This window comes from Gavialis gangeticus, unplaced genomic scaffold (assembly GCF_001723915.1).
Source record: "Gavialis gangeticus isolate Ggan-Ray unplaced genomic scaffold, GavGan_comp1, whole genome shotgun sequence".
In the NCBI taxonomy this organism is placed as follows: domain Eukaryota; kingdom Metazoa; phylum Chordata; order Crocodylia; family Gavialidae; genus Gavialis; species Gavialis gangeticus.
This window is the reverse complement of record NW_017729024.1, coordinates 140,088,565-140,102,518: the sequence shown is the minus strand read 5'-3', so window position 1 is coordinate 140,102,518 and position 13,954 is coordinate 140,088,565. Positions and strand designations below refer to the sequence as shown.

Below are 13,954 nucleotides of genomic sequence, written 5' to 3'. Positions count from 1 at the left end.
TGCCCCTCACTCCCAACCCACAGCCCCCTGACCTGCCAGCCCTGCTGCCTACGCAGCTTGCAGGCGCATGCACGCCCTCTCTCTCTCTCTCTCACCTCCAAGCAGCTGCCAGGGCCTGCACGGACAGCACATGATTTCCCTGGCAGCCAACCACCTTGCCCCACTGCTCCCAGCCCCAAGCAGCCAAGCTGCAAGTACCCAGGAAAAGCAGAGGCAAAGCAAAAACTCAGACGTTTGCTTGCATTTTAAAAACCCGCCCCGATAGAGGGCAGGGGGCTAAAAGGGAGGACTTGTCTGGGAAAACCTGGACCCCACCTCAACCCTAGCCTGGGGGCAGCTGCCTGAGCTCGAGGCTGTCCAGGTCGAGATAGTCTCTGGGCCAGGTTCCCCACTGGTGGAAGAACCCTGCTGCAAAGTGTGGGGAGCGGCTGCCCTAGCCCTTGCCAGGCTCTGTCCCCAGCTCCTGGGGCACAGACCCTCAGGCACTGTGGGCTGAGTTGAGCCAGGCTGGGCCAGGCAGCTCAGCTCCACCTTCGCCCCCCACCCAGTCATGTCTGCGGCATTCGGCACCCTTTACAGCACCCGCCCCTGCTCCAGCCCACAGTCCATGCCATGCCAGCACCAGGGATGCTGTGGCAGCTGCTCTGCTCCAGCCCGACTTGGTCTGCTGGTGAGGGGATGGGCATATATGGGGTCACCCTAGCTCTCAGAAGGAAACCCAGGTGTTCAGGGGCCACAGCTTCACAGGAACCCAGGCGTCACAGTTTCATAGTTGGTAGGGTCGGAAGGGACCTGAGTAGATCATCAAGTCTGACCCCCTGCCATGGCAGGAAAGAATCCTGGGGTCAAACAACCCCAGCTAGGTGATTATCTGGCCTTCTTTAGAAGACCCCCAGGGTAGGGGCAAGCCCCACTTCCCTTGGAAGTTGGTTCCAGATCCTAGCCACCCTGACTGTGAAGTAGTGCCTCCTGATATCTAGCTTCCGGGGGCCCCAGCCAGAAGGCATAATTAATTATCAGTGAACACTATCAGCTACAACAGCCAAAAAAAAGCAAATAGCCAATAATATAAAATTTCAATTGTATTGGTGCCAATCCAATAGGCAACCAACATATTGGTGCATCTCTAAAATAAAGAATAACAGAGTCTTGATTTTACATTGGTGATACGATCCAGACAAGTATCAGACCACAAGACATGATATTTGAGATTTCCCTTGGGAATAGCTCACCAAAATAGCACTGTGTTACCATTAAGTAGACTTCACTTTTTAAACTTATTTCTCTCTCCCCCGCCCCAAGTTTTATTACAAGGTTCCTCAGAATAAATTTTCTTAATTTGATGCTGAAGATCAGTAATTTGGTATACGTCTAGTAGGGGATTTAGAGCCTTAAAATATTAAAGTTAACAAATAAAGTAATTAAAATATTAACCAAATGGAAATCTAGTTATGCTCCTTTTTAGACTATGCTTGAGGTATGAAACTACTGGAGCAGTAAGGAGATAAAAGTAGTTTTAATCAGCTGAGGAACAAACAGCAGAAAGCCTACATTCAGTCAGTCTCATGTGGCTTTTTAATACAAACAAACATTAATTATGGTAATGCCCAAGGACCAACCAGGAATGCGGCCTGTTGCGCTAGGCAGCAGTGTTCAAAACGTGGCAGACAGTGCTTCCACTGAAGAGCCAATAGTCTATCACATCTTCAATTTCTTAGCATTTTATTAAAGAACTCCTTTACTCATTTTTGGTCGAAGAAATTCTTGAGCAGAGAGGTAGTTAGCTGTGTTAGTCTGAAGACACAAAAAAGACAAGGTAGAGCTGCACCTCACAGACTAACTATATCAGAAATGCATAAGCTTTTCAAGCAGTAGTTTGCTTCTTACTTAATTAGCATCTGATGAAGCAAACTCTTTTTCTGACATCCAAAAAATATTGGTTCATTATCTCTATGATAAGGTTTCTACTTGTAGACCCTGGTATTTTTCAGATTCCTGTTTGTGTGTGTAGAAAGATGTTTATATATGCAGACAGACTCCAAGCTATCAAAGCATTATTTTGTTAATAATGTGACAACATATCTGTAAGATAAAAAAAAATGCCCTGCCCTTAGAATGAAATGTTCCAAGTATATTTTTAATTCAAGTTGATAACAAATTCTGCTAAAAGACAAGTTGGTTTTTACACATACCTAAGTAGCTGCTAAGACACCTCCATAACAGGACTTTTTAAAATAGTTATTTATTGGCACCTTAAATGCAAGCCTCTTTTCATAAATTATGTTCTAAAATTAGTTCCAATACAGGCTGAATTAAATTAGAACCTGTTATTCATTCTATGGGCCTGATTTTGTAAACATCTGCATTTATTCATACAAGTTGCCGTACTGGCCCCTCTGGGACTATGTACATAAATAAAATTACTCATGTGCATACACGTTTTCAGGATTGGGGCTGATAATCCTCCAAAAATGCTGACAATCTGTTTCTATTTCTAAATGTATAAACAGGTCAATGCTGTTTTATACATTATACATTGTGGAATCTTTTTTAAGGTCTCCCCTCCAAAAGCATCCTTTCCTTCACTGTTGGAGACAGGATACTGGGCTAGATGGACAGTATAGTATTTTATGCTCTTAGTACAATTCAGTATAAGATGTTCAACATTAATTCTGGAATTTCTGAAGACAAGAATGCAAATAAGCTTTTAAATTGAGTGTTCCCTATTTTTTCCTATATATTTATACATTTGCTAGTGAGGCAGGTCACCAACTGTGCCTTGGGGAAAGAAAGATGTCTCAGATATATTTGCTGCACATAAAAACAAGGAGAAAAATCTTTCAATTAAGCAGCAGTTCCTGACATCACCTGTACTCATTCTGTGCCTTTGCTGTCTGAGTAAGACACTGTCTGTGTTGCTATTAAGCCCTGTTTCTTTACTTAAGTCACTGATTCTCAACCAGATGCCACCAGGAGATCCTTTGAAGGATGATGAAAGTAATGTAAACAGATAAGAGGATACAGGCAGTTTCATGTGTAAGAAGAGAAGCAAATAAGGGCAGGCTCAGGGTCTCCTTACCTGGCTGCTGCCCTGCTCCTACAGCAAGGAAGTAAGCACTGAAACAAAGAAACTTTTAAAATGGGATGCCACTCAGTTCACAATAGTTATGGAGGCGTGCCTCAAGTTTGAAGATGATTTAATGGCATTTGGTTAAAAATTAGCAGTTCAGTGTCAACAAAGCTCATGTTACATAGTTTTAAGAACTGGCTGACAAATCTCCAAAAGTAGATATAAACCTGCAATCTTGATCAACAGGCATGTTTCTGATTGGTTTGTTAAGAATCACTCAAAGTCTTCAATGATCACCGTTTATAAAAAATTTCTGACTACAAACATTACTAAATTAATAAATAATGCCGAGAACAGGGAGGTCATATAAAGTGATCTAGATTGCTTGCTAAACTGAGTACATTAATAAGGATTTAACACAGTCAATTGTAAGGTCATAAATCAAGGAATGAAGAACACATCCCACAGCCACAGAGTGGGGGAATGGTATTCTGGAAAACAGGGACTGAAAAGGATTTTGGAGTCTTAGTGGACAGACAGAGAAGACAAGCTTCTTGTTTGAAAATACTTAGTACCAAAGCACTTAAAATCTAGCAGAGAATGAAGCAAAGGACTCTCTGTTGCTTGAGTCTTTAAATCAAAGTTGGAAGATAAAAAGGGCAAAATAAACAGCCTATAGTACAGAAGAGGTCAGATGAATTCACTAGCTGTCATTCTTTTTAGACTCAAGGTACTCCTTGTTAAACTTTGGCACCTTTCATCAGACTTAAAGGATCCCTTGAAAAATGCTAATCCTTAGTTTTCACTCATGTCTTGACTACAGAAAAATAACAGAGCAATTCATTTGTTGCAAAGAACTTAGGAAGACAGGTCAAAATGTTTTTGACATGATTTGAAATCTCTTTATCTTATGAACCACGTGTAAGTAACTGTACTAATATTGCACAACACTCTTATAAAACCTTGTGGCATTCCAGGGCACCACAATACCCTGGTTGGGAATCAATGGACTAAATGATATAATGATCCCTTCTGGCCTTAAAATTTATTATTTTGTATGTAATTGGTCTGGCACATTGCCTGAACATTCAAAATTCTCTCAGATACTTCACTTACCTGAAAATCAGACTGGAATACACAGCAATCAACAGTGCTGTAATGTCCTCTGAGCATAGTTATCAATTCACCAGAGTAAACTGTGTAAACAGCAATGTTACTATCATATGGCACAAAAGCAAATTCTGGATTACAGCCACGAGAGATGGCAAATTTGATTCCTTTCCTACTCGTATTAGGAACTTTTCCATAGTTCACCTGTAAAATGCAAGAATTTTCAATTAGCCATTATTATACAATGCTTGTTTTTGTGGCTTTAAACATTAATCATTTCAATTTATGGGTCATTCACCACTAAATCATTATTATGCAAGCATCTGATATTTTGGCTGCACCACTGGCTTTCAACTTGAGAGCGTGCGGAAAGTCCATTAACTGATCAGCTTGCTATGTTCCAGCTCCTGAAGCTGCGCAGCGTAGCTCAATGCTTGTCTGCACTGCACTGCTTTCAACTCGCTAAGGTGCAGGGAAGCCATAGGATTCATCATAGAAAATCAGTGTTGGAAGGGACCTCAGGAGGTCACCCCTCTGTTCAAAGCAGGACCATCCTCAACTAGATCATTCCAGCCAAGATGTTGTCTAGACGGGTCTTAAAAAACCTTGACAACCTCTTTGGGTAATCTGTTCCATTGTTTTACTACCCTCTTGGGAGAAAGTTTTTCCTAACATCTAACCTAACCTTCCCTTGCTGCAACTTGAGACCACTGCTCCTTGTTCTGTTACCTGCCACCACTGAGAACAGTCTAGCTCCATCACCCTCCAGGTGGAATCACCCTCCAGGTCATTGAAAGTTGTTATTAAATCCCCCACTCAGTCTTCTCTTCTTCGGAATAAATAAGCCCAGGTCCTTCAGCCTTTCCTCAGAAATCATGTGCCCCAGCCCTCTAACCATTTTCATTGCTCTCTGGACACTCTCCAATTTATCCACATTCTTTCTGTAGTGGGGGTCCAAAACTGAACTAGAGTGTCACAGTGCTAGAGGTGCACTGATACATCGGTTAATATCATATGGGCACTGACAGAAGGAAAATTGACATAATCAGCAATCAGCTGTTTTTGGCTGATGTGGCCAATAAATGTCACTGATAAATGTAGCATGCAGCCACAGCACGCATGCAGCCAGGAGTGCAGCCCAGTAGCATCTGGCCAGTAAGTCAGGGGGCGGGGGGAGGGAAGGGGTGCAGATCGAGGGCCCCATGGTGAGGGAGGGAGTTGAGCTGGGGCTGGGGCAGGTGCTACCCAGCTGGGGCAGGGCGAAGGACAGAGCTGTGGTTTGTCCAGAAGGCACGGCACACTCTGTGCTCCCTTGGGGGAGGCACGGGAGACAAGCCCCCAGGATTTCTGCACCGGCTAAGGGAGGGCTGTCTGCTACGTGCTCAGGGCCGGAGGATATGCCAGCCTCTTCCTGGGTTGGGGGGAGGCTGGGCAGCAATGCTGGGTGATGGGGTTATGGTGAATTTTGGGGTGGCTGTAGCCCCCCGTACCACCCTCCCAGTGCTGTCACTGCCCACCCTCAGTGCAGCCCAGACCCAGCCCCCTCGCTGGGAAGAGGCCAGCACAACTTCTGGCCCTGATCGTAACAAGGGCCATGTTGTTGGCTCACATTCAGCTTACTGTTTAAGCTAAATGACATTTGAATAATCGAAATACTTAAGTAGATCATGAAAGATTAGGCAGTAATTTCTTGTATGAGATTAGTGCGCAAACCTGAATTACATGACCTAACCCAGCTATTTAAATGCAGCTAACAATGCAAAGGAAAGTCATTTAAAAATCTTACCAGTGTGTTTTCCCCAGTGGAACTGTTCCAGAGTCTCATCCTATCATCTGTACCAACAGTCAGAAAATGAAGCCCATCACTTGTAAAACACAAGCCATTAACTCTTCCATTATGCGCAGTATTTGCTGTCCAGAAAAATGAAAGCAAGATTCTTATAAAAATATATAATGGAAATTTTTTGGATTTCATGTCAACAAAGTTTGTTATATAAGATTGTACAAAGTAACCCTTGTACAAAGTTGAACAAGCATTGATTCTTCCAGATCATGGTGTATTTATAAGAGGTCACCCAGACCTTCAATGCATATGCCTAGGCAGGAATTTTTGGAGGAGCAGAGGCTGCCCAAATCTTCCATCCTCCCCTTTATGCCACTGAGACAGAATCCAAAAGCCAGAGTGAATACTGATGTTTGGTGCCTCAGTGGCTATATTTGTATAAGTGCCTGGGAATTGAACCTGGGTCTCCTGTGTGGCAGACAAGGATTTTACCACAGAATCACAGGGGACTCCCCTTGTACAAAGTAATCCATTACTTTTAGGGGTGCACCGATACCGATTTTTGGGTCCAATACTGATAGCCAATTTAAGGAAGTATGTTGGCTGATACTGAGCCAATTTCTGATATGCAGCCTGGAAGCCTGAAGAGCAGTGTCCAGCTAGTAAGTCTGTTGTGGTGGAAGGGGCAGGGGAAGGTAGGAGTGTTGGGTGGGGGGTGTCAATAGAAGCCTCTGCAGTGAAGGAGGGAGCGGGGCTGGGGCAGGGACTGTCAAGCCAGGGTGAGGCGAGATGCAGGATGGAGCCACAGCTTATCCAGTGGGCATGGGGGGGGGGAGCAGCTCCCGCAGCTACACGTACCCTGGGAGGGCACGAGGGGCCTGTGCCTTGTGATCTGTGAGGTGTGGGGGCAGGTTGCTGCTGCAGGATGTGGCTGGGGCCAGGGCCAGGCCGGGCTGTGCTCGGGGTGGCAGCACTAGGATGGAGGTTATGGGGGGCTGCATCCATCCCAAAATTTGCCATAGCCCTGTCCAACCCCTCCTCCCAGTGCTGCCACCACCTGGCCCAGCCTCCCCGCCAGGAAGAGCATGGTGCAGCCCTGACCCCAGCCTAAAGCAGCAGCCTGCCCTTACCGTGTGCAGATCTGGGGGCAAAACACCCCGTGCCCTCCCGGGCTGTGTGCAGCAGTGGGAGCTGCCTTCTCCCCCCCACTACACCCCCCTGCATGAGCCGTGGCTCTATCCCGTGCTCCGCCTCAGCTGGGCAACACCTGCACCAGCCCCTCTCCCACCCTCACCGTGGGGGGGCACAATCTGTCCTCCCCACCATGCCCCTTCCCTCTCCCTTCTACCACAACAAACTTACCAGCTGGACACAGCTCTCCAAACTGCTGGGATGTGCTCCTCACCACTTCCGTGCTGCGCTGCAGCTGCACACATGCACGGGGCAATTATAGGCCAAATTATCAGCCACATCAGGCAAAAAAAGCCGATTTCCAATACAGTCAATTTTCTTTCTATTGTTGCCAGTCCAACATCAGATCAATATATTGGTGCACCTCTAATTATTTTAGATCTAAATTGGCTCAACACTGAAGTTTTAGCATGTTAAGCCAATTCAGCACTTGCTATTATTGCAGGTATTAGGATGTTCTAGTCAGGCTGACAACACTCATGGGAGGTACTGCAAAGTGTTAACAAAGCCGACCCAAAAGAAGGTGATAGTATATTTTTCTACAGATTCCAAGGGCTTTTTTGGGTGCCAAGGAAAAGCAGGATCCAAAAAAAGTTTTTTCCATCTATATTGAAATAAGTATTACTCTCTTTTACAATGTAAAATGCAAACTTTTTATGAACATAGTGCAAAAAGCCTGTATGACAAACAGATTTTTCTCCTCCTAGAACTTTACCCCTAACTAACTAGTGAACACTTTAAGTACACATTTGCATTTTTGTATATGTAAACAAGGGTATGAACAGCAATACCAAGCACCTGAAATGCTGCAAATTTGGTGCCATGCAGATGTGTGGCTGACTTCAAAATGGCCATGAAAACTTGCAACTGCACTGCTCTCCAGCCTGGGGGCTAGAGAGCAGGAATCTATAAATGTCTCTTGGCCTCTGGTGGTTTCTAAGGACAGTCAAACACATAGGAGAGCACACACTGACTGCCTGCTTTGCTAGCCTGCCATGAGCCTGCCATAGTGCTCTGGCATGACAGCCAGAGCATTGTGGGATGCCAGAGGATCACTGAAGCATATAGATATTTCAAGGAAATCCTTCAAGAGGAAGTCCCCCAAATATGTTCTTCATTTTTGAAGGTCATTTTAAAGTACTTTGGTTGTACATATCTATATCCTCACTATCTAGAGCCTTCAAAGGCATTTCGAGTTCTTCAAATAGCATATTTGTCCATGGCCTAAATCCTCTCCACATTTATTATGAGCTTTCTGATTGGAGCTTCAATTTCTCTTTCAGTGTAATCTGCTCTGCAGCACACACTGAAAACATACCTAAAGTAGTTCTAAACTAGCAAGCCTCAGGCACCATACGCAGTCGAATCATAGCTGCACACAGCTCCACTGAAGCTAATTTTCCCAGAACAAGATAAAGTACTGGTATAACTACACTACATTTGCAAGTGTGCAATGCAACTATCCACTTGATGAATGCTGCTTTACCTGCTCTACAGAGTTATTTTAATGAATTAACAAGCTAAATTTATTTTATAGTTGCCATTGTATTGCTCTTTGTACTGGCATTAATCCATTTTTAAGGCAATATTAAAAGAAGTCCATTTGTTCATAACCAAAAATTGCAAGCTAGATTACAAAGAAACTCTTTTTCTCTTTCTATTCTTGCTACTTTAATGTCTACTTGAACTAGAACTATATTTTTAATTCTCAGAAACATACATGTCAATTTTATGCACCATAGAATAAGCTACTGCATCAAGTTAACATACTGCCTATAAAACAGATCCTCCATATTGTTTAATGTATAAATCTACCACGACTATTTTTCTGAGTAAGACTTTGATTCTACAAAGACTACTGCATGTGTTTACACCCTGTGGTTAGTCACACTGATGGGACAACTCAGGGCTAGCACTATGAAACTGTTTTCCAGATCAGGGCTGAAAAACATAAGATTCCTACTTTGCATGTGGTGATCCATTTTTTAAATAAAAATACCTTTCCCCTTTTCATTAGATTCCCTCAGATCTAACATTTAAATTTCCCTGCTAAAATTTAAAAAAATATAGTCCAGAATTAATCTAAATTAATTTTTGAGCTAAAACTTGAAGTACTTTTGTTTGCTTCCGAAATGCAGAAAATGCATGCAAGTAGATTCATATAGAATATTAATATTGTTGTTAAACGTGCCATGTAAAACATTTTGAGTCTTATGATTTGCACTGCTTGTTAGCATTAGCGTGATAACATTATTGTTATGCAAAGTTAATACTTAGCATATAACTTTTAAAATATATCTAATACCTTTCTCTATACTGAACAAGAAAAGTAAAGACATATAGTAGAGGGTTCCTTAAATCTATAAAACAAACAGCATAAAGTTCAGATGCTAAATTTTGAACCTATAATATATACTGGAAATAGAATTTTTTAAAATCATTAAAAATATTTAATCACTGGAACAACTTACAAAAGATGAAGTGAATTCTCCATTGTATGAAATTAAGTTAAAACAGAGTAAAGTCCTGGCTCTACTAAAATCAATGGCAAAATGCTTACTGACATCAAGATTTTACTCAGTAAGTTGTTTTAAGTATATATCTACAAAGAAAAATTAACAAGGTAGGCAATGGTCCCTCAAACATGGTCTGTTTCCATAACTAGAATAATGTTCCTGCATTTGTATAGTGCTGGTAGTCCGCTAACTAGCACTGGGGCTAGGGACAGAAGTTACACATAAACCCGTTTAAGTGATCAGAAATTGGTTACATCTGTAACAGAACAGAAGCTCAGTGCACATAAACCAGTTTCAAAATGATTGAAACTGGTTTAGGATAAACCTGGTTGAGTGTACTATCAGACTTAACTAATTTGGGTTAAACCGGTTTATGAAACTTCTGTCCCACACCCCTTCCTGGTTCAAGTTAAATCACAGTTCCCCAACAAGCTTTGCAGCCCTGGGCTAGGTTGTGCTGTCTGATCCAGCAAAAAGGGCTGGCCCCGCCCCCCTGCTCCCTAGCTGGAGCGGTGAGGGCTGGCTGACAAGAGGGTTGGGGGTGGGGGGAAAATGGTCAGGACTGCTCCCCGCCTCCCTGGCAAACTCTGGCAGGGGTCTGGGGCCAGGGAGAGGGGTTAAAACACCCCTTCCCCTGCCCAAACTTACTGCTGGCTGTGGCCTACAAATCCCAGAAGCACCTGGAAGCAGGAAGAAGTGATAAGCAACCCTGTAGAGTCCTGCTGCTGTGATGCTGGACTACAAAATCCCAGAGGAATTGCAGCAGGAAGAGGAAGCAAACACATAGACAATCTTGGCTACATGCCAGAGAGCTGTGCTCTACTGTCCCCTGGCTTCTGGCGTGAGGCACTGCAGGCATGTGGCTACATTTCCTGAACCAAATGTAAATGTCTGTTCACTTGTGTCTCAATTTAATCTCTGCAGTTTAGACTAACCTGTAAAGACTGAATTAATTCAGCCTTGGGCTTTTTGAGTGTCTGTATGTAGCCCTGGAAACAGCATCAATTAGGCTACCCACACTAGCAGCCCATGTGATACAAGGTGGAATTTGAGGATACAGCTGCCTGGCACAGTAATTCTGCCATGTAGATGTGGCTTAAAAACACATGCACAAGCTTCTGGAGTAAATACATAAGCTACTGGATGAGATCCCATGGCTTGCGATGTGAAGGAACTTAGATTAATTGACTGTAATGGTCCCATCTAGTCTTAAGATCTCTGAACATGTGAAACTGAAGAATATTTTAAAACAAACATACCACCACTGCAACGATTGTTTATAAATGTATTATTTATTACCAGCTTCAGAAGATGCTTTGGATTTTTCACCATTGTGTTGATCAAGAGTAAACAGACATCCAGATGCTCTCCTCACATCCCATAGTTTTACTCTACTGTCAGCACTGAAAAAAAAAGATGCACTGATTTATGGAGTAGAGAAATTGCCCCCGCTTATGCCTGCCTCTTGCTTGCTCTCTCTGTTATGGATCCAGCTTTTGCAGTCATTTTGACCCAGAATCTACCCTGACTGTACCCCCTGTGCAATCACATTCAACTCAACTTAATTTCACAAGTGGATATAAAGGTAAACTTTAAGATTTGATTTGAATAAATTCACTGGTACATTGTGGCTTGTGTACTGCAGCCTTTGCAGCATCTGTTCGACATCCAGTGTTAGCAGGGAAAAACATTGGAGAAAAGCTGTAGAAAATTCTTTCTAGTTTATACAATTTAATTTTATTTACTTTAATGCTGTTAGTTTTAGTTACAGGGATATCCTTTTTCTTCCTTGTGAAACTTATCAGCACTTTTATAATCCTTTCTGCTACAGTAATTCAAACATTGTCTGAGCAATGCGCAACAAGCAGCAGTTTTTCCTTTTGCTTAATGAATCAGTAATCTCAGCTATTCCATACAAAGTTGTGTCTTCAAAAACAAGCGGATTAACAAAGACAACAGCACACTTTCGCATTCAGGTAAGAATTTTAAAAGGGACTCTTATTAAGGAGGAGACCTCCAAATTCTATCCATCCTATGTTCCATATAAACCATCAAATTAAAACTAGCTAATATGGAGAAGGGATGTATTATGCAAGACTATATGTGTTAAGTGTTTGGTGTACCTAATATTACACCATAGTGAGCACTCACAGTAGGCCACTTGTACCAGAATGATGCAGACCTAAGATGCCCCAGTTTGGCTTTCATTTCTGCAGGTACCCTTCTTCTGGACTTCAGATTAATGTGGCTAACTCTACTTTCTGATGGGTAACTGTGACCATGCAGGTACCATATATCATTTATTCCACAGCAAATGCCAAACCCTTGCCGATTGTCTATTCATACTCTTACATGATGCATCTTTATGTTCATATATGGTATACTCAACTTCATTTCCTCCCTCTTTTGAACAAATATAGACATTTACCACATACAAAGAGATTTAAGAAGTCCTACATTCCTGAAAGAATAAAATACAGAATAAGGAACATCCACTAGACTAGAGATCAGGTTTGAGGCCCAGCTTCTTCTGTGTTCCTGTAGATGGGTTATATAGCAAAGCTGCAACCATCTCTCTCTCTTTCAGGATTTCTATTATTTTCCAAATAATATCCAGTCATAACACTGGAGTAGAGGGACACAATAGAGATTAATTGTACGTGATCCCAAAGAAGCCAGTATTGCAGGGGGAAGGATTTTTTTAAACAGAATAGTCAAGCAAAGGCTTATGAATAATACCACATACAATGCAGTTATATCATTGACAATTCAGCTTTCAAGTTAGTTAAGGCACACACTTTGTGAAAGAAAATCAGTTCTTTCAACATCTGGATGTTTGTGATACAAAATAAATAAATAAATAAATCAACATACAGGAACCTGTAGCTCCCAGAGATTTCAGATATATTGACCTATACTGAAGGGTAGAAAACTACAGGTATCCCAGCAAATAAAAATCTTTTCAGTGAGGTGCTCTGCCTGCCTTTCCACAAATCCAAAACAATTTGGTTAAGCATGCTAATTGCTTCCAGGACTGGTTATAAATCAGTAAATCTGAACCATTTTGCTGGGAACTGCAATCTGGGTGCTCTGCTTGAAATTAGCTGTATTTATTATTTTTGTATCTGAACATCTTGTAGGATTTCCGATACGTTATTTACTTCTAGGTTTCTTCCCATTTCTTTAACTCTACTGTTAGTGACTGAAGCACTGACAATTAGTTCCTTCTAGGTTTGCCATCTCACAATGTGGTTACTCAAGAAAAGCCTTACTTAAACAGATGTTGCTTGGAACTTTCTGGAGGCCTGAATTTCAGGCAGGGCTAACCTAATTTCCTGTGGAAGCATATTCTGTAACCAAACACATTCTAAAATATGTATTTTTAACATGGCTGCCCTATCTTAAACCTGTTGAAACATGGATCCACTTTGTCCTCACTGAGCCTGGCACTAAAACAGGTGAAGTGGATACTGGCAGTGACTAGGATGCTATAAATAGCTGATTGTTTAATTCAGAGAACAACCACAGCCATAAATATGATTGACAGCAGAAGTGGTAAGCAGCAGTAGTCCAGTATTTTTATACTTGCTCATCTACCAGCATCATTCAGTGACAAGCTCTTTGATACAGGGATGGTCCTTACTAGCGTAATGTGAAGTCCCATTTATTTCTTAATTATTAACAATAATAAAGGGGCAATCCTTTGTTTAAACTTTTAAAATTAAAGTATTAAGGAACTCTACTCATTTGCCAGGTTGCTATACCAAAGCGAATGATACTATAAGAAAATACTGCGGGATTTGCTGCACTTACTGACAAAACAATAATATCAACTTCCCCCAGAGCTAGAAATGTAGTAAGTTCCTAGGACTGCTACTGTAATCAAAATCTCCTGCTTTTAGAAATTTGTATTCATAGCACATTTAGAATATTTCAACCTCAAGTTTCTGTCAACCTCATCATGTCTTTGGTTCTCTTTGTGATTATAAAAATAATGATTATGTTTCTTAAGACTTGCCTTTAGAAACTTCGCTATGAGCACAATCTGTAGGATCCAGCAACTGCATAAATGGAAGACAGCCCCCCCACATTCAAGATATTCAAAACAGGAACATCACTGCCTTCTAAGACTCTTTTCTAGAGGAACAGCTGTGATTCATTATGTCAATGGAAGCGATAGAGTGAACGACAAGCTTGGACAACACCCAAGTTGGCTTTTCAAGATTGATATGAAAGAAACCCCCCCCCCCCCCCCCCCCCCCCACTCCAAAACGAGCTGAGACA

The 13,954-nt window shown here is 42.1% G+C and overlaps 1 protein-coding gene across 1 annotated transcript in view; it reads right to left on the bottom strand.

The window, feature by feature from the left end:
- ERCC8 (ERCC excision repair 8, CSA ubiquitin ligase complex subunit) overlaps positions 1-13,954 on the bottom strand; it is a 42,362-nt gene that overhangs the window by 8,827 nt on the left and 19,581 nt on the right. Inside the window, exons 8-10 of the mRNA XM_019517819.1 lie at positions 10,970-11,073; positions 5,967-6,091; positions 4,187-4,384 (exon numbers count right to left, since the gene is read on the bottom strand). Of these exons, the coding sequence (XP_019373364.1) occupies positions 4,187-4,384; positions 5,967-6,091; positions 10,970-11,073 (427 nt within the window). The remainder of the gene's footprint in view (positions 1-4,186; positions 4,385-5,966; positions 6,092-10,969; positions 11,074-13,954) is intronic.